Here is a 21,320-nt window from a genome sequence, read left to right on the forward strand (position 1 = left end):
TTGTAAGTATCAGTATTTCTGGCTTTTCTTGAAAATTTAAATGAGTCCAGAGTTCTTGAGGGCAATAATGGGCCAGATAGTGATTTTCCCCTTTAATGAACATGCTCTTTTAAATTTATCAGAGTCTCTACCATTCCCATTATAACCCTGACTCATCCTGATAAACATTTGAGTTTGCAAACCTTACTTTAGGCTAAAATTTATGGTAGAGCTAGCACTTGTCTGGGAGGAAGAGTGATTTCCCTTTTCCTTAGAATTCTATTCCTATGGAAATTCTATTTCAACTTGTTTTTTCCAAGGGTCATGTTTCCTCCTCATGTGTTTGTACCAGTCCTCCTTTATAATGACAGGAGCTGAAACAGCACATCTTGCCTCAAGTGATACTGACACTAAAAGGTGGGAGGATTTGACAAGCTTCAGAGATGGCCTGATTAAAATCTGTGCTTATCATAGTTTTTTAGTATAAAATGAATTTAAAAAAAAATATTTTAAAAATTGTGGATGGACCTTTATTTTGTTTATTAATTAATTTATTTGTGGTACCTCACACATGCTCTACCACTGAGCCCCAGCCCTCAGTGGTAGAGCACTCACTTAGCATGCGTGAAGCACACGGTTCGATCCTTAGCACCACATAAAAGTAAAATAAAGGTATTGTGTCCATCTATAACTTAAAAACATATATTTTTAAAAAATGAATTTTTAGTTTGGTTTATATGCAGAAATCTCTTGTAAGTATACATTTTTTTCTATACATTTTGTTTCATTAAAATATTGCTGTAAAAATGAAAATTCTGTAAAAAATATTTTAAGTATAACAGCAAAAGCTACCTTTTATTAAGGCTTCCCATATTCTGTGCCATGTATAGAAGCTAAAGGTTACTTGGGAGCAGACTGTGTGGGAGTCCTAGTGCTGCCACTCACTAGCTTTGTGAAGTTTGGCAAGGCACTAACTTCTCTGTTCCTCAGTTTCTTTATCTATAAGAGATAGCAGTGTTTCCACCTTGTAAGACTGGTGTGAGGATTAAATCAGTTAAACTCTGTAAAGAACTTAGTGTTCGACATGTACAGTACTATGTAAATTTTAACCGTTACTTTCTTCATCATTACAGCTGCTTGATTTTCCTTTTAGATCTTTTTCTATGCATTTATTCTTACTATATGAACACATAGAAATTGAAGGTACATTGAATTCTCTTTTTGACTAAATACAGAATGATCAAGTGTCAAAATAAGAATTTAGCCAAAGCTGAATATTATTTTGAATTTCTCCAGAAGTAAGAATAAAACTTATCAGACCTTTCCTTTTTTTAAGGACATAAGAATTTTAAAAACTATTTATTGGGGCTGGAGTTGTAGCTCAGTGGTAGAATGCTTGCCTAGCACTCTACGTGTGAGGCCCATGGTTCAATCCTCAGCACCACATAAAGATGAATATATAAAGTAAAGGTATTGTGTCCATATACAACTACAAAAAATATTTTAAAAAACACTTTTATTGAGCACTTTAGTAATAAACTTAAAATTTTTGACATAGTATATTTGATATTAGGGGTAAGACTCAAACTCAGTATTAACAGCTGTTAGATTGCTCCTGTTGTTGACTATGGTAAGTAGTTATTTCTTTCAGCTAACTAGGAAGCATTTAACTAAAGGTAGCAAGATTTTAGGGGGACAACTGCTATCTTCTTACTCTTTAGACTTTTTTAAGAGACAGGGTTTCACTATATTCCCAAGACTGGTCCAAACTCCAGTGCTTAAACAATCTTCCTGTCTCCAGGCTCCCAAGTAGCTGGGACTATAGGTGTGCATCACTGTGCCTAGCATCTTTAGATTTTTTATTGTAGAGGTTGTTGTACATGATTTTGAAATCTTTTATTGAAAACATAAAGTGGAGGCCCGCAGGGTGACGGAGCCGGAAGGGGATTGTATTAGTGACCTTGGAGTCATTGCTGACATGTCTGACATTCAAGAAGCTACTAACCAGCTCCTGGATGTGAACCTTCATGACAACCAGAGATCTGTACCAGTGACAGAAAGTAGCATCAGAAGCGAGTCCAAGAATCTCCATGTCACTATTGGAGCCACTGTTCCTACTGGCTTTGAACAAACAGCTGCAGAAGAAGTGAGAGAGAAATTGAGGTCACCATGCAAAATCAGCAAAGACCGGGGCAAGATATACTTTGACATTCCAGTGGAAAGTCTGGCTCAGGTTCATTGTCTGAGATCAGTTGATAATTTATTTGTGGTGGTTCAGGAATTTCCAGATTACCAGTTCAAAAATACAAAGGAAGAAGTTTTAAAGGATTTTGAAGACTTGGCTGGAAAACTCCCATGGTCAGGTCCTTTAAAAGTATGGAAAATTAACACCAGTTTCAAGAAAAAAAAAACAAAGCGCAAGAAGATAAATCAAAATTCCAGTAAAGGGAAGATTGATAATGGACAAGGAGACAAATTAGATGAGAGAGATGTTAAAGAATTCACCAACAATGATTTAGATTCACACATCTTAGACTATTATGAAAATCCAGCCATCAAAGAGGAGGTATCAACATTAGTAGGTGATGACTTGGCATCTTGCAACGATGAGATCGATGAAGGCTCAAAAGAAGAAACTGAGCTTCAAACACTAAAGTTTAGAGTCACATGCAACAGGGCAGGAGAGAAACATTGCTTTACCTCAAATGAGGCTGCAAGAGATTTTGGGGGAGCTGTTCAAGATTATTTTAAGTGGAAGGCTGATATGACCAACTTTGACGTGGAGGTTCTCTTGAATATCCATGATAATGAAATCATCGTGGGAATTGCATTGACTGAGGAAAGTCTCCACCGCAGAAATATTACACATTTTGGACCTACAACTCTTAGATCTACTCTTGCCTATGGGATGCTCAGGCTTTGTGCACCTCAACCTACTGATATAATAATTGATCCAATGTGTGGAACAGGGGCAATACCAATAGAGGGGGCAATGGAATGGGCTGACTGTTATCATATTGCTGGTGATAATAATCCCCTGGCTGTGAAAAGAGCAGCAAATAACATCTCATCTTTACTCACCAAGAGCCAGATGAAAGATGGCAAACCATCCTGGGGTTTGCCCATTGATGCTGTGCAGTGGGATATTTGCAATCTTCCATTGAGAACTGGTTCTGTGGACATTATTGTAACAGATATGCCATTTGGAAAAAGGATGGGCTCCAAGAAGAGAAACTGGAATCTTTATCCCGCTTGCCTTCGAGAGATGAGCCGTGTCTGTAGACCCGGGACAGGCCGAGCTGTTCTACTTACTCAGGACAAGAAATGCTTTACCAAGGCATTATCTGGAATGGGACACTTATGGCGAAAAGTGCATACAGTCTGGGTGAATATTGGGGGTCTTCATGCTGCAGTTTATCTTCTGAAACGTACACCCCAAGCTTTTGTTCATCCTATGGAACAAGATGGAGAGAGAAGAACTCCTTGGTAATGCATAGGATGAAGATGATTAAGAGTATTATACTTTTCAACACTGGGAATGTCAGCATGAAGAACTTTAGAGAAAAATAGTTATTAACAAAAGTGCAGTCTACTATTTAAACAAGTCCAAAGCTCTTCTCCTTGGTTAGCAAAATACAAAGTAATGTAATATAACTTTAAAAGAAAACATATTCCTTGGGGATATTTTGAAAAGGGTAGTTGTGCAATTAGTATTTTTCTTACACTGCTTTAAAGATGATTAGGGAAAAGCCTACCAAGGTACTCTAGGATCTAGGTTTTAGAATGTTTTATTTTTATTGTGTCAAGTGGAAAGCCACCTTGGCCCAAAGGCAGAGAACATAGTAATCTTAAAATAGTGTCTTAAGCTACATCTTTCTACCTGTGCAGCTTTGCTATTTAGTAGCTCAGTACTCTTTACCTCAAACTCAGAAAAATGAAGCACTATTACATTTTGTGAATAGTATTTGCCCCATGACAAGATGGAGTAGACCTATAGGAAAATTTACCATCTGCCTTAAAAATTAAAGTATGCATGTTATCCAGATTAATATACAGAACTAAAACAGAGGGGTAGAATTTATGAAAGGGTTTGCAAAGACACTTTACTGTTTTTTTTTTTTAACAGTACCAGAAACATAGATAGCTGAGGTGATAGCTGAGGTGTGGGACCTACAAGCCAAATCAGTTTACAAGTCTGTTGTTTTTCAAGGCAACCATAAACATGTCTTCAGTACTTTTTTTGTTGAGAGAAAAAAATTAGTCTATGTTCAAATGAAAACTTAATTTATGGGCCATCTAAGTTTGTTATTTCCTCGTGGATTATTTTTCACATTTAGTTGCTTTTCAACTCACAGGAAGTTCTTCCTGAGTTTTGTGGAAAGTGAACCTCAATAGTCAGTCCTAGTAAAATGGTGCTTCCCTGGGATAAAAAGTAATTGAGGTTTTATGTGGAATTCTTTTATAGTGCCCAGTTTATTTTGAAATATCTGGCTGCGTTCAGCTTATATTTTCAGTGTCATTTTAGTAATGTGATAATACTATTCCCTTTTGATGTCTCCATTTAGAATAAAAGGACAGTATTCTTTGAAAAAAAAAAAAGAAAACATAAAGTGGAAAAAGTGGCATTTTTTTAAAAAAATATTTTTTAGTTGTGGATGGGCACAAGACCTTTATTTTTTTACATGGTGCTGAGGATCGAACCCAGGGCCTCACACATGCTAAGCAAGTGCTCTACCACTGAGCTACAACTCCAGCCCTGGCATTTTGTTTTTAATTCATCCTCAAGAAATGTGAAATCTTCCCAAATGTGACATTAAAAAAATTTAATCACTCAAGGGGAATTATTAAATAACTAAAAATTAAATATTGTCTTCAATGAGAGTAACAATTTTAAGAAATAGAAGTACCCATGCTTGTAAAACTACACAGCTGTTAAAAAGGATGAAGTGAGAACATTTGTATTATCTGCCATGGAAGGAAATATATAGTACATTAAGAATAGAGTAAGTTGCAAAGCAGAGAACAAAGCAAATACCAAAATAAGACATTTTCTCCTTTACCTATAACCATCTGTTGTTTTTTGTGCATAGAAAAAACATGGAGGGGTGACATTGTTAAGAGTGGTTATTTCTGAGCTGGGGATGTGGCTCAAGCGGTAGTGCGCTCGCCTGGCATGTGTGCGGCCCGGGTTCGATCCTCAGCACCACATACAAACAAAGATGTCGTGTCTGCCGAAAACTAAAAAAAATAAAATATTAAAAATTCTGTCTCTCTCTCTCCTCTATCTTTAAAAAAAAATAGAGTGGTTATTTCTGAGGAGAGAAAATATGAGTGAATGAGTGGAGGAGTTTCCTTTTCACCCATTGTATTTCTCTGTCATTTGAGTTTTAATAATAAGCATTCCTTCTGTTGTAATTTTTTTGGTACTGGGTATTGAACCCAAGGCCATGCTCATGTTGTGCACATGCTTACCACTGTGCTACAACCCGGCTCCTACTTTTATATTTTATTTTATTTTGGTACTGAGGATTTAACTTAACCACTGAGCTACAAGCTCTGCCAGTGAGCATTTGACTTTTTTTTTTTTTTTTTTTTTTGAGACAGGTCTCTCTAAATTTCCAAGGCTGGCCTTGAACTTGCAATTCTTCTGTCTGAGCCTCCTGAGTAGCTGGGATTATAGGCATGTGTTGTTACATGTGTTCTTTTTTTTTTTAATTAATTTATTTATTTTTAAAATTTTATTTATTTTTTTACGTGTGTTCTTAATTTCATGTTTGTTTTTGATCTTTGGACAAATTAAATTTTTGTACCACTTTGTGGCAATTTTAATCAGAAATTTTTTGAAGCACACAAAGTGTAGTTTATATTATTAGTTTTTTGAATTTTCACCTCTTCAGTGAAAATAACCTTATCACTTTTTCACATTTAAGAAGTAATGCATAGGGGTTGGGATTGTGGCTCAGTGGTAGAGTGCTTGCCTAGCATGTGCGAGGTCCTGGGTTCGATCCTCAGCACCACATAAAAATAAATAAATAAAACAAAGGTATTGTGTCCAACTACAACTAAAAAATAAATATTTTTAAAAATAAAGGTATTGTGTCCATCTATAACTAAAAATATTTTTTAAAAAGAAGTAATATGTAAACACTATTGATAGGCATTTAGGTTGCTTTGTTTATAATTCTTTCCTATTGTAAGTAGTGCTTTAGTGAAGATCATTTTATGTACTTTTGTCTTTAGGATAAACTCCCAGAAGTGGAATTGTTGGATCAGAGAATTTTCATGTTCAAAGTTTTGGCAATTGTTTATTATTAAACTGTTTTTCACAAAGGCTAAAAAAAAGTACCATTCACAAATTTTATTTTTGTATTTGTTTAGTTATTAATTTTTGAGTTTGGCACTAGGGATTGAACCTATGTCCTCATGCATGCTAGGCAAGCACTAGGCAAATCACTGAGCCACATCCCCAGCCCATTCATTCACAAATTTTAAATGATATTGCCTGATTCTTCATTCTTCATTGACACTGTATACAGTTTTTTAAAAAACTCTTTGCACTCTGATAGATAACAAATTATCATTTTATTTGATGTCTAGTGATTATTGGTCCTCTGTTTATTATTGGTAATTTATATGTCATTTTTTAATTTTCCTGCTCATATTCTTTGCTCATTTTTTGATATATGATTTTTTTTTATTGTAGGAAAAATTTGCTGTGTAATGGACTTAGTCTGAAATCACTTGCTGAAACAGTTTTGAACTTTCCCCTTGACAAGTCCCTTCTACTTCGTTGCAGCAACTGGGATGCTGAGAATCTTTCAGAGGATCAGGTACTTCTTATCAGAATAGTGGGAGAATAAAAGTCATTGCCTCAGAAATATAATTGTTTTTAAAATTCTGATTTTCTCGTGTGATATAAGTAATAGGTAGAGATGCCTTAAAATAGACTTAGAATCTGGTGATACTCAAGATACTCAAGATAATGTACCTGCCACTTTAAATAAAAGATTTAGTCTCTATTATATTTTATTTTTTGAGCATTTATTATGTGCCAGGAATTTCAGAAAATGTAATTTTTTATGAATACAAATTAATAATTAATGAAAAATATAAGTGTTATTTAAGACATCACATAAGAAACAGTAAGTGGTTACCTGCCTTAACCGCCTCATTCCTAATTCTTCTTCCTTCTTTTTTTTTTTTTTAAAATCCTTTTTTTTTTTTTTTAAAGAGAGAGGAGAGAGAGAGAGAGAGAAAGAATTTTCAATATTTATTTTTTAGTTCTCGGCGGACACAACATCTTTGTTGGCATGTGGTGCTGAGGATCGAACCCGGGCCGCACGCATGCCAGGCGAGCGCGCTACCGCTTGAGCCACATCCCCAGCCCCTCTTCTTCCTTCTTATCAGAAGAAATTTCTTTCTGGTAGTTTCCAGGATATTTCTAAATTACATGCATTGCTCTTTCTTATTGTACATATATCTTTTGAGTTTTTACTATAGAAGATATGATTTAGTAGTCTTGCAATTTCCTTATGTTCAATCCAGTATTTATTCCCTATCCCATTCTCCTAATGTAGGTAAATTATCATTTTTATCAGTTAATATAATATAAATCCTCCGTGTGTGTGTGTGTGTGTGTGTGTGTGTGTGTGTGTGTGTTTAGAGGACTTTCTTTATTTTTTGAGGTGCTGGGATAAAAGCCAAGGCCTTGGGCTTGGGAGGCAAGCACTCTCCCAGCCCTTTCACTATTGATATTGCTATTTTTTATAACTAAGTAACATGGTAAACTACAATGTTTTTTTTTTTTTCTTACACACTTTTTGTTTTCCCAGGAACAATATTTATATTTTTTCTTGCTTCGTGTTCTATATAACTATGAATTGTTTTAACCTTCACCTCTTTGCCAGAACTATAGATCTGCTCTTGGCTGGTTCAGACATATCAGGTGGACTACTCATTTGGTTTTCTCATGGAGCCCATCCCCCTGTGGATGACAGATGACAGCTCCCTCCCAGGACTGATTGTACTCTAACCCTGCTGCCCAACTCTCATCCTGGAATTTTGCTTCTAGCATCAGCCCAGGGATTCCCTTCACCTCTCTTCTATAGTTGATCTTATATTTTCTAAATTCCAGACCTTTTCCCTTTTTTATCTTGGTGGCATACATTTATAACAGCTTCCTGAGAAAGGGAGCACTGGGATGTGATTTATGACACCTACCTGTCTGAAAAATACTTGGTTTCCCTTTCCTTAATAAATAGTTTGACTGAGGATAGCATTTTAGGGTGGAAATACTTTTCTTTCAGAACTTTGAAGGCAGTGCTCCTTGTCTTCTAGCTTCCAGTGTTGATATTTAGTGTATGATTTCTTTTTCTTTCTGGAACATTTCTTCTCCTTAGTTTTTTGAAATTCATGAGGACAAACATGATGGTTAGGCCATTTTTCATTCATTTTGTTTTAATTCAGTGAACCCTTCAGTCGAGAAGCTAATGTCTTTCAGTTCAGGGAATTATTCTCAAATTATTTCTGAAAATGTTGTAGTCTACTTTTCATTTTTAGAACTCATATATTTTTAGTATACTGGAAATTGGACTCCATGAACTGATCTTCTAATTTTCTTGGAGAAATATTTTCTCTTGTGTTTTCCATCTCTCTCTCTCTCTCTCTCTCTCTCTCTCTCTCTCTCTCTTTTTTTTATCTTCTGGGAAATTTCTTCAAATTTATCTTCTAGTTTTTCTATTGAATTTTTTAAAACCACAAGAATTTTTAAACCACAAGAATTCCTTGGTCATCTTTAAGTATTCACTTTTAAAATAGTTTTCTGTTTCTTTTTTTAAATGGGTATAATATCATATCTTAGAATATTAAAGATTTCTGAAGTTTTCTTTGCTTCCTGAATTGTCTCTTTTTTCTCTGAGTTCCTTATTAAAAATGTTTTGGTCTTTGTCTTTCATGTTAAAGGTTTTTCTCAAATGTTCATAACCTAAGTTATCTATTCACGTTTAAGAAGGAGACATAAAGAGCTGATCAGATCAAATAGCTGATGAATGGATAAACAAAATGTGATATAACCATACAGTGGGATATTATTATTCATAAAAGTGGTGCATTCTGTAACATTGATGAATCTTTAGTGTTATGCCAAGTGAGAAAAATCAGTCACAAGGGATCTCATAGTGTGTGATCCCATTTGCATGCAGTATCCAGAATAGGTAAATGTGTAGAGACAGAAAATAGATAGATAGCCTAAGATTGGGGAACTCAGATAAGAATATAAGGTTTCTCTTTGGGGTGATGAGGATGTTCTAAAGTTGATTCTGGTGATAGTTGCACCACTTCGTAAGTACACTAAAAATCATGAATTAGATACTTTTAAAATGAGTGAATTATATCTCAGTAAAGCTAGTGTATAAAAAATGTTGATTGATATTGAAAGTGGCAAAGTGACATCTACATGCTCTGTAAGGTTCTTTTTAGAATTTTTTTGGTACTGGAGATTTAACCCAGGAATGCTTTACCACAGAGCTGCTTCCCCAGTCCTTTTTGCTTTTTTCATTTTGAGACAGGGTCTCACTAAATTGCTGAGGCTGGCCTCAAACTTGTGATCCTCCTTCCTCAACCTTCCATGGGATTATTGGCATGCACTACCACACTGTTTTTTTTGTTTTTGTTTTGGTCCTGGAGGATTGAATCCAAGAGCACTTAACCACTGAGCCACATCCCCAGCCCCCCCAACCTTTTTTTAAAAAAATATTTATTTATTTTTAGTTGTAGATGGACACAATACCTTTATTTCACTTATTTATTTCTATGTGGTGCTGAGGATCGAACCCAGGGTCTTGCACATGCAAGGTGAGCGCTCTACAGCTGAGCTAGAACCCCAGCCCCCCTACCCTTTTTTAATTATTTATTTTTTAGGTATAGTTGGACACAGTGCCTTTATTTTATTTATTTATATATGCTGAGGATCGAACCCAGGGCCTCACAGGTGCTAGGCTAGCACTCTATTGCTGAGCTACAACCCCAGCCCCTCCCTAGTCCTTTTTAGTATTTTATTTTGAGACATGGTCTCGCTGAGTTGCATAGGGCCTCGCTAAGTTGCTGAGGCTGTCTCTGAACTCACAATCCTCCTGCTCAGCCCCCTAAGCCATTGGGATTATAGGTGTGCACCATCATGCCAGGCTAAAAGACCATTTTAGTTACTCTATGGAGAAGGATTGCAGGTACACAAGAGTTAAGGCAGGTAGGCCAACAGGAGGCTACTGTAATAGTCTAGATACTTGAGGCTGGGAGTACAGGCATTTGCCACTGTGCCTGGCTGGTGGTTCTTGATTGAATCAGGGACCCCAAATCCTGGAATATCTTTAAAACTTTTTCTTAGGATAATTAGAGATATTAAACTATTTATTAGACATTTTAATTATCTATATCTTCATCCCTTTATATTTTTTTGAGACAAAGGTCTCACTAAATTGCTGAGGCTGGCCTTGAACTTTCAATCCTCCTGCCTCAGCTTCCTGAGTCATTGTGGTTATAGGCATGTGCTATGGTGCCCAGTTAACTATAATGTTCTTATATTGTGTTACTGTTATAGTTCTGGAGTGTTGTGATTCTGTAGGAGAGTGTCCTTGTTTTAGGAGATACACACGGAGAGATTTAGAAGTGAAATATAATAGATATAACTTAACTTTGAAATAAATTCAGCCAAAAAATGTGATGTGTTTATTATAAAGAGATAAAGCAGTTATTGACAATTATGAATGTCAGTTGTTATTGCTAGTCTTTTAACTTTTATATATTTGAAAATTTTCATAATAAAAATTTAGGGTGATGAAGTTAATTGTTGCCAAATTTGAAACCAAATTTGTGATTCATATTATTTCTGTAAGCATTCAGAATTTCCAGTGACTTTTTTTCATTGTTTTAGCAATGATTTTTTGTTGTTGTTCTAATTATAAAAATAATACTTAACAAGATTTTAGAAAATATGGAAAATAACATTTGCATTTGGTATTAAAAAATTTTCATTGAAAGCATAGAGTATGGCTAGGACTTTTGGACTAGTGGGCTTCATTGCCAGTAGCTACAGATTATACTCAGAAGTCAGTAACTGTTTTTTCTCTTAGTTTCTCTAGGTAGAGTCTTCTACCCCACTACTCATTAGCTGGTAGGCGAAGGGGAGAAGGGAGCTGGTGGTCTCACCATGCAATACGTAGACTTTCTCACAACCTCCTCCTTTTTTTCCAAGTGACATTTTGCCCCTCTCTTGGGTTGTGCCTGGTATACAAGGTCCAGATCCTCTCTGGTTTAACCATTATATCACTTAAACTTTGACTCTGTTTTGGGGTAGGAAGTGGTAGTTACCTAGCCCTGTGGTCTTGATGCTCTTGATCATCTTGTGCTCTTTTTTTCTTTTTTCTTTTTTTTGGGGGGGTGTTAGACACAATACATTCATTTTGTTTATTTATTTATTTATTTTTATGTGGTATTGAGGATCGAACCCAGGGCCTCAGGCATGTTAGGCAAACGCTCTACCACTGAGCCACAACCCCAGCCCTTGTGCTTTATTTTTCAATTGTAGTTGGACACAATACCTTTATTTTATTTTTATGTGATGCTGAGGATCGAACCCAGGGCCTCACACGTTCTAGGCGTGTGCTCTACCACTGAGCCACAAACCCAGCCCTTGTCTTGTGCTTTTGATAGAGACTTTTACCTTATCTTTCCACTTCTACCCCTGCTTGTACCCTTGCTTTCATAGTCATCTGATGAGGTAGTCCTCCCTACTTTCCTATCTCTGTGGCTCAAACCAATTTGATTTTTGACTTTTTGGCCTACCACACCCAGTAGGTCTAGGTTTTGGCCTTCTCATTTACCACATTGGATACCACTTGTTCATTCTTCAAAAATGTTAAGGGGTAGTGACGCATGCCTGCAATCCCAGCAACTTGGGAGGTTGGGGCATGAGGAGCATAAGTTTAAGACCAGTCTCAGCAACTTAGCAAGACTCTGTCCCAAAAAGTATGTGTGTGTGCGTGGGGGGGGGGGGTGCTAGGAATGTGGCTCAGTGGTTAAGCGCCCCTGGATTCAATCACTGGTACCAAAACATACATACATACATACCTAAATAAATAAATAAATGGAAAGATTTAGCAGTAGTATCTCAAGTTTAACATTCTGTGGGAGAGTTCTAGGAATCAAATTACTTGAGTTTGTTTTCTTTCTTTTTTTTTAAAGCTTAATTTTAATTATAGATTTTATTTATTTATATATTTATTATTATTTTTGTGGTGCTGGGAATTGAACCCAGGCTTTGCACACGCTTGGCAAGTTCTCTACCATTGAGCTGTATCTCCAGCCCTGAGTTTGTTTTCTCCAGAGATTTCTGATTTGTGACCCTGAGTAAGTTTCTTTCTTTTTAGAACATTTTTGTTGAGATACAATTTACCTATAATAAAAATTATCCACTTTAAATTACACAATGATGGATTTTAGTACAATTGCAGTATTGTATACCTCTCATCACAATCTTATTTTTTGGTACTGAAGATTGAACACAGGAGTACTCTACCAATGACTAACATCCCTAGCCCTTTTTAGTTTTTATTTTGAGATAAGGTCTCACTGAGTTTCTTAGCACCTCGATTTTGCTGAGGCAGGCTCCTGCCTCATGAGCCTCTGGGATTACAGGTGTGTATCACTGCACCAGGCAATTGTCTAGTTATTTTTTTATTACTTAAACTTTTGACGTCATATCCAGGAAATCATTGCATAGCCTGAGACTCTGTGTTTTCCTTTAAGATCTTGTTTTAGCTCTTGCATTTAGGTGTGTGATCCATTTTGAATTAAATGTGTGTCCTGTGAGTTAGGGATCTACACTTGTTCTTTTGCATGTTGACATCCAAGGTACCGGCACTGTTTTTTTGAAAACACCTGTTCCTTTATCTTTTGCAAACAATGTGTTGAGAAGCACTCTGGGCTCTTCAGTGAGAGACAGTCTGCCAATGGATCAATAGATTGGGAGCTTGGGATATAGCTTAGTTGGTAGAATGCTTGCCTTGCATGCACAAGGCCCTGGGTTCAACCCTAGCACCACACACATACACACACACAAAAAAAAAGATAAGTAGATTGTTGGATCTAGGTGGAAAAGTGTAGCTGAACTTGTTTTATTATTCTAAAAGGTAGGACATCCTTACCAATAAAATTATTTACCCAGCCTGATTATTAAAGTTGAATTAAAGGAATTTTAAAGTCTTCCCTCTTTTTGGGAAGAGCTATTAATTTTGACTACTTTTATTTATGACCAGCTTGGATGTTATCAGTTGCCAGAAAGAATGACTTACTATTGTTAAATTAATTAGAGGAATGGACCCTGTGACTTTTGATTTGAGGCCCATGATTAAAACTTATTTGTTTCATTTCTTTTCAGCATGAACAGTTGATAGGTCATTTCTGATTGACAATCACACAGTCCTCTTAATTCAGCTCATAGTCATAGTTTCAGCTCTTTTAAAAGATGGCTGTCCCCAAAGTGAATTTCATGTACTCATTGTGAGACCTATGTTAACTGTCTTTCCCCCAAACTTGAGAAAAATTTGTCTAGCAGTTTGGTAGCAAATAGAAATTTCATTGATTTATATAGGTAATAAGGATTATCTGGCATTTAGAATACATCATTATTTTAGCTATTTTTTAAATATACCTTTATCTTATTTATTTATTTTTATGTGGTGCTAAGGATCGAACCCAGTGCCTTGCATGTCCTAGGAGAATCCTCTATCGCTGAGCCACAACCCCAGCCCCTACTTTAGCTATTTTTGTTAAAGATAGAGGGAATGTGAGAGTTCATTATATTATTCAATTTACTTTCCTATGACTTGAATTTTTTATAATAAAAAGTTTTAAAGAAGTATATAATACTTAGATTATAATACATTTTGAATTAGAATTCTTTGACTTTGAAGTTACTCTCTCTAGTTTGCCTTTTGGATTTCATTGATCTCCAGTTCTTTTTCTTCAGGTAACATATGCAGCCAGGGATGCCCAGATTTCCGTGGCTCTCTTTCTCCATCTTCTTGGACACCCTTTCTCTAGGAATTTACCTGTGGAAGAAAATGATGACCGCATTGGCTGGAGAAAAGTCTTGGAGAAATGCCAGGATGTGGTAGACATCCCATTTCGAAGCAAAGGAATTAGCAGATTGGGAGAAGAGGTTAATGGGGAAGCAACAGAATGTCAGCAGAAGCCAAGAAATAAAAAGTCTAAGGTCAATGGAATGGTGCCAGGCAACAACCAAGGAAGAGACCCCAGGAAACACAGAAGAAAGCCCCTGGGAGTGGGCTATTCTGCCAGGTAACCAAGTTGTTCCCTGGCTAGTAAAGATTGTGAGAGGCTTTGCCGTAGGTCTGGGAGAAGGCTTGGGTCAGCTAGCAGAGTCTCCTCAGGAGTTAATGTTACTTTTCTCTGCCTTTAGGCACATTTAGACTATTCTTTGCTTGATTTTTGTATTTTTCTTATTTTCCCCTTCTTTTACTTTTCTCTTTTTTGACAATTGAAGTGGAAATGAGGAGCGCTTAGCCTAGCTTAATCATTGACCCTCACAGGATCTTAGATTATTATGTCTCTGCCTACAAAGGGGGTGTAATTATTATCCCTAGTTTGTTTCAGGATAGCTGTAAAAATGTGTAACATGAGGTGCCTAATACTTTTCCAGGGAAATACATCTTTGGGTTTCTTGTTCATTTGGTATTTGATGGTTGCGAATGATATCCAGCTCTAATTCAACATTATTTTCTAGCCAATGAGAATTTCCCTGTGGGACATAGCACCTTTGTTGTAAGAAGATGACTAATAAGTACTTTGGAGCAGGAATTTGGTCCCTATAGCAAAGTGCCTTTAGGAATTAGATGATTAAGTTGAAAGAAGTATTTCATGTGAGCCAGAGATAAATCTAAATGGCCCTCATGACTTAAGCTTGAACTTTAAATTTTTAAAGTTACTTTGCTTAATCCAGTCATTTGGCAGTATTCTTGTTGCTGTTTCCTCTTTGTTCACAGCAGAGCTATGTAAATGCTACCTAACTCACTCCCTAATGTCCCATTCTGTAAGTGTAAAAACTAGAGGCATTCACAAATTGATTTCTAGTTCTGCTTGCTAGTGCAGTGCAGACAGAGGATTGAACATGGATTCCTGCCCTGTTTGTTTTTTCCATATTGGGTGTGTTTGACCCTAATGTGGAGAATAGTTTGAATCATTCAGAAGAGATTATGAGAAGGTAATGGGTACCCTGGCTAACAGTTAGCTTTCAATATAAGCTTTCTCTCTCCCTTGTCTACAGAAAATCACCTCTTTATGATAACTGCTTTCTCCATGCTCCAGATGGACAGCCCCTCTGCACTTGTGACCGAAGAAAAGCTCAATGGTATCTGGACAAAGGCATTGGAGGTGTGAAATTCAGCTGTCATAGTTTAATTAGCTGCAGCACATGGGTACTGCCAGGAGTGGGAGTGGGATGAGGAAGGGGGTAGATAAGGAAGACAAACAGACTGGGTGGTCATGCCTCAGAAATAGTCTTCTGCCAGCACACAGAAGGATGCTTCTTCTTTGGGGGTGGAAAGGGGCAAGACAAAACTGACACTATTTCTTTTTTCTAAGAGCTGGTGAGTGAAGAGCCTTTTGTGGTCAAGCTACAGTTTGAACCTGCAGGAAGACCTGAATCCCCAGGAGACTATTACTTGATGGTTAAAGAGAACCTGTGTGTCGTGTGTGGCAAGACAGACTCTTACATTCGGTGAGTGTGGCATTGGGCTGCCCTGGTTGTCTGTCTCAGATGGAGATTATTACATGCAGAGCCCTCGGAGGCTTTGGTTGAGTTTGCTGGCTTTGTCTGAGAGGCTTGGCCCAGCTTCCCCAAGAGCTTCATTCTGCCTGGCCTTCTCTAGTGGCCCCTATCTCTCCTGAGCCAGTTCTTAATTTCTGGAATTCAGCATTATTCTCAGTAACAGTCTGCCATGGAAAAAGTGGTTCCCTTTGGCTCATGAAGGTCTGAAGACCACTTCCTTTAGTAGAAGCTCTGTCCTTTTAGTTCTACCTTGAGACTCTCAAGCTTTCTGAACATTGATATTGTTCATAGAGTTTTTGGCTACCTGAAGGCTGCTCTTTTATGCCAGGGTCTCTACACAGTGAAGGTGAGGCTGCTCCCTTGGGTTTTCTCCATGGCTTTTGTGCAATAATTTTCTTTCTTTATTTCTCCCTCTCAAAGACAAATAGTTCTTCTTAGAAAAATAATGATGAGTCATGATGAACCCAGGAAAATAACAAGAGCAAGGAATTCCTCAGATGAAGGAAATTGGCTTGCTTGGGTCACCAGGCTTCTTTGAGAGAGTTGCTTTCCAGAGGTCAAAGGCCATTAGCATACTTTTCATTTATTTGTGACTTTTTCTTCTGGGGACACAGCCTTCTCAAAGGTTGTTATTAACTTCTCTCTGCCCTTAGTCCTCCACTGAAGCCTGACAGTACATGTTCTGTACTTATTTCAAGGAGAGGAACCTGAATCACAGGTGGATAGGTAGGAACCTAAGGCACAGGTCAGGTTGAGAGTAGAATAAGTAGTTTTGCCTTCATGTTATCTCTCTGGGATCACAGTGCCCAAAGCTTCTCAGAAATGTTTGAGTCCTGGTTAGACTCCCAGTTGCCCTCCTGCTAGCTTCACATGTTCTCTGTGTCATATGCTAATTAGCACTGCTCTCTGTGTGGGTTTGGTCCAGGAAGAACGTGATTCCACATGAGTACCGGAAACATTTCCCAATTGAGATGAAGGATCACAACTCCCATGATGTGCTCCTGCTCTGCACTTCCTGCCACGCCATTTCCAACTACTATGATAACCATCTGAAGCAGCAGCTGGCCAAAGAGTTCCAGGCCCCCATTGGCTCTGAGGAGGGCTTGCGCCTGCTGGAGGATCCTGAGCGCAGGCAGGTGCGTTCTGGGGCCAGAGCCCTGCTCATGGCGGAGAGCCTGCCTGCTCATCGAAAGGAGGAGCTTCTGCAGGCACTCAGGGAGTTTTATGACACTGACACCATCACAGATGACATGCTTCAAGAGGCTGCCAGCCTGGAGACCAGGTACGACTTACAGTGCTCGTCAGAAAAGGAATTGGGGAGTAACAGTGATGTTAACCCTCACTGCTTGTGAGAATGCTTGTCAGGGAGTTAGCATGAGCCTCTAGATGCAGTGCCTAGCCTCATGCGTAGCCCAGGATATGTCTAGTGGTTTGAGGTAGCGTGGGGGTGGAGTAGAACAGCCTATTTGAGAGTTTCCTTTCTATAGAAATTTGTCTTTCATGAAGTGTTTATCCTTAAGGTCACATGCTTAATTAAGTTCAGCCATTTTGATTGGCATGATAGTTCAGATGCTGTGGAATTCTGTTTTAGTCATTTTGTGCAAAGGTAAATCCTGAAATCAGCACAAATCATGAAAGTAACTGTCCAGTAATACCCTGGCATCTCTCTAAAGTTTCCCATCAAGTAGAGTATGTATGGTTTTATGTCTTTGGCCCCAAATACAGTTTTGTGAAAACTTTGACCAATAGATTCACATTTCCATTCCCACCTGCACACCCAGGATATTGGTCCATTGAATGGAATGTTGGACAGAATTACTGGGCTATATAAATTACTTTTCTCTTTTTTCCTTCCTTTTTTGCTTTCTCCCTCCTTCCCTCTGAGTACATAGTTGAATTTGCATGACATAACTCACTTCCCAAATGAAAAGTTTATGATCCTGAAAAATGAGTGGGTGCATGGCTCTGGTGATAACTCTGGGCTGCAGTGCATAATGTTGCTTCTCAGCTGTCACTATTTTCAATAGTAGTAGAGTTCTGTAAAACCCAGATAGCGATGCTGGTTGCCAATAGTAGTTTTTGTTTATCAAGAAAAGATAAAGAAATGAAAACTTTATAAAGCAGCAAATATTTATTTTATTATTTATTCAAAACCTAAAGTATTTTACTAATGCTACTGATCTGTCACATATATTGCATATATTTACTGAATACATGAGGCACCAAGCTAATAAATTTTACATAAATTGCCTTAATTATTTCTTATAATAAGCTGATAGGTAGGATTTAGATTTCTTACTGATAACTGCTAATATTATCTTGTGTTAAAATTTTTTTAAATTAAATTTATTATTGAATTTTATCCATATAGCTATTCTGTGTAGTTCTAAATGTTATTTTCTAAATTTCATATTAAATATTCTGAGGTTAAAGTTAAGCAATTTGCCAAGGTCTTATTACAAAGTAGTGAGACTGGCTTCTTTGACTAATTCCCAAATGAGATTCCTAAAACAGCTAAACATCCCCTTTAAACCACAGACCCTTCTATGCATTTTTCTGAATTATATAGATGGATGCTGGATTGAGACTGAGGAGAACAGCTATTTGGAGACAGATAGGCAAGTTAGGGGGAAACTTATGAGCTAAATAATAAAATATATGCAAATACTCAGAGTCACTAACATGGCTAGACTGATTGGGGTCTTGGAGGGCAGCTTGAGAGTGGAGTGTGGTGTAGAGGGAGTAAAGAGGCTGTGGGGGCAGGGTGCTTCCTTGAGAAAGGTCACCTGTATTCATAGGAGCGAAAATGCTGTGATATGTCAGAGCAGTTTTCAAGGCCTCCTTGCCTGGTTAGGAAGGTGGCAGAGGGTCATCTTCCCCTTCAAATAACACCATTTGCACAGCTGAGCAACCACTGGAGCATTTCATTGTGACTGAAGCACTTCTTGTCCATGTGGTCTGGCATGTACTTTACCTCGGAGCCACATCCTCATCCCAAATTCTGGCATTCTGTGGGAAAGAAGGCACTAAAGAAGTGTACCACCCTGCGTTTTATATTCAGGTATTGCAGTGTTATGAAAAACTGGACCAGTAGGCTGATTAGCAGCCTCATATTAATATTGGGTATGGCTCAGAATAGTGGATAACTTATAGGAGGGTTGAGTTGGTCACTGAGTAACATTGGAATAAATAAAAGACCAATAGTCTCCTGAAAAAAGTATAGCTCAGAACCCCCGAATACTTTTTGTTGGATTTTGAACCATAGTTCAAACTATTTTAAAGGCAAAGATGATAAAGAGGATGTTTTCTAAACATTAAAGTAACCAGACCCTTAGGACTCTAACTAGCTCCCAAACCACTGGCCTGCAGCATTTGAAGCTATCAGTGATATTGTCCTGTGCTTGTTTCCCTCAGACCCTTTGCGTTTCATGTTTTGGCAGGATTTCCAATGAAAACTACGTTCCTCATGGGCTGAAGGTGGTGCAGTGTCACATCCAGGGTGGGCTGCGATCCCTCATGCAGCTGGAGAGCCGCTGGCGCCAGCACTTCCTGGACTCCATGCAGCCCAAGCACCTGCCCCAGCAGTGGTCAGTGGACCACAACCATCAGAAGCTGCTCCGCAAATACGGGGAGGACCTTCCCATCAAACTGTCATGATAGCTGCTTCCCGTCCAGGTCAGGACAGCTGGGAAGCTGGAGCCAAGGTGGAAAAGTCATCTGTTCTTGTTTTAAGACATATTTAATTGTCAACGCCTGGATGGCAACTCAGAACACTAACTTGTACTAAACCCGGGTGCTTCTGATGGAGCAAGGCTGTTGTTTGAAGGGGGAGCTGGTGGTTTTGAATTTTAATTGAGCAGAGTCAGTATTTTTTTGTTTTTCCATCATCATCTTTTACTTTTGTGGACCAGAGAGGTTTGACTTCTATTTTTATTCTCCTCTATTTTTATTCTCCCTCTTCTGATTTCCCTGTAAAGAGACAAAATGAAGACTTCTCCCTGAAGTGACTCATTAAGGCTTTCAGAAAATGTTTGTAGGATGTTTCTTCCCTGTCCACCATGCTAATTACCTCTAGCAGGGACTGTCCAGGGTGTCAGTCCTGTCAGGTTAGGAGGGAGAAAAACTTCTTTCAGAGGCTGGAGAAATAACCAAGGAGTCAGATTCATTTTCCCTCTTCCAATTCATAAATCCAGTTTCTTCTGCTCTCCCATAATTTATCTGGTTGGAATCCATCCCATCTGTGTTGCTTTGGTTTATTTCACATACTGGAAAATGCTTCCCTTTACACATCTGCGTCCAAAGCAGCAGCTTCCTGTCATGTACTTCCACCCTAACACTGAGGGAGCCCTTTTCTGTAAATAGGCCTTCGGCCTGGGTGGGACAGAGAGAAGCAGACACACACTCTTCCAGGAGACTTTGGAACTTTGTTTAGCTTTTCCTCATGCTCTTTGTGCCTGCTCACTGCACTCCCCTTGCCCAGGGCTGGAAGGTTTTTAGTTTAATCTCTTTCTGAGGGGGAGATTACCTTTGCTCAAAATCAGTGTCAGCTCCTTCAGTGTTCCATGTTCCATCAGATTGGCGATACTGACCCATTTTCAGCACTTAGTTCACTTTTAGAGTCATTCGGTCAGTTTCTAGTGTGAGGATTTCTCTGTCTCCTCTGAAGCCCAGGACACCAAGTGAATTAATATATTAGATATTCAAAAGGGTGATGTTTCATCTTTCATAAAGATAGGCTATACTTTGAGTATGAAATCAGTTTATTAGTGATTCGTGTTTTTTCTAAACTTTTGGGAAAACTTTCGTATTTTACAAGATCTTAATAAGTTTGAAAAGAATTTTATGGCCAGAATCCAACAAAAGCTGTAATTTGGATTTGTGCCCAAGTTGGTGATAATTGATCTGACATTGATGAATAAAACTGCTAAGCACAAGGTTCACTGATTGTAAATGTGAATTTTTTCTTAATAAAGTCAGTAAGTATTCTTGGGGGAGGAGATATTTACCCTATGGTCCCTGCCTTGTGACAGTACCAGGATGCATGTGCATGGATATGCAACACACATGTACCCAGGCTGTCGGGCTGTGTCTGAAGCCTAGATCTGTGTACACATCCTGTGTTCTGTTCCTCTGCCTCTTCATTACCACTTGTCCTCCAACAGGCATTCCTGGGATGTAAACTAGAAATCCTTGAAAACAAATAGTACCAGCCACTTTGGAGAATGTATGGTCAATGTAGTAGATTAGCACAGGACCTGTGTCTCCTGGTTGTGGATCCCAAGGTTAGAAGAGAGCCAGGGAGATGATGGGGACAACAGGTAGATATTTGGTCATGGTGGTAGTTAGGCTTGCCACAAGGTGGCACTCATAGATTGGTTTTTGTATTCATTCCTGAGACTAAGCAACTTTCATACATGGTTACTAAACATAACTCACGACCTGTGTTTCACAGTTTGCAGAGTTGATTTTGAGTCATTTTGGTAGCTTTGTAAGAAAA

The 21,320-nt window shown here is 38.1% G+C and overlaps 2 protein-coding genes across 7 annotated transcripts in view; both read left to right on the forward strand.

Annotated features, from left to right (window-relative positions):
* EXD2 (exonuclease 3'-5' domain containing 2) overlaps positions 1-20,778 on the forward strand; it is a 57,661-nt gene extending 36,883 nt beyond the window's left edge. For 3 of the 6 annotated variants that reach the window (XM_081290037.1, XM_081290038.1, XM_081290039.1), the window contains 6 exons: positions 6,683-6,809; positions 14,003-14,334; positions 15,320-15,426; positions 15,637-15,772; positions 16,749-17,105; positions 19,264-20,778. In XM_081290037.1, coding sequence (XP_081146163.1) covers positions 6,683-6,809; positions 14,003-14,334; positions 15,320-15,426; positions 15,637-15,772; positions 16,749-17,105; positions 19,264-19,480 — 1,276 coding nt within the window. In that variant the 3' untranslated portion in view covers positions 19,481-20,778. The remainder of the gene's footprint in view (positions 1-6,682; positions 6,810-14,002; positions 14,335-15,319; positions 15,427-15,636; positions 15,773-16,748; positions 17,106-19,263) is intronic. The other 3 variants (XM_081290042.1, XM_081290041.1, XM_081290040.1) reach the window with 1 other exon arrangement.
* LOC308647775 (tRNA (guanine(6)-N(2))-methyltransferase THUMP3) lies at positions 1,903-4,094 on the forward strand. Its single transcript, XM_081292246.1, has one exon. The coding sequence runs from the start codon at positions 1,958-1,960 to the stop codon at positions 3,467-3,469; it is 1,512 nt and encodes a 503-aa protein (XP_081148372.1). The 5' UTR covers positions 1,903-1,957; the 3' UTR covers positions 3,470-4,094.
* Positions 20,779-21,320: the final 542 nt, after the last annotated feature.

The sequence above is a fragment of the Spermophilus citellus genome (assembly GCF_964194105.1).
Source record: "Spermophilus citellus genome assembly, chromosome: 4".
In the NCBI taxonomy this organism is placed as follows: domain Eukaryota; kingdom Metazoa; phylum Chordata; class Mammalia; order Rodentia; family Sciuridae; genus Spermophilus; species Spermophilus citellus.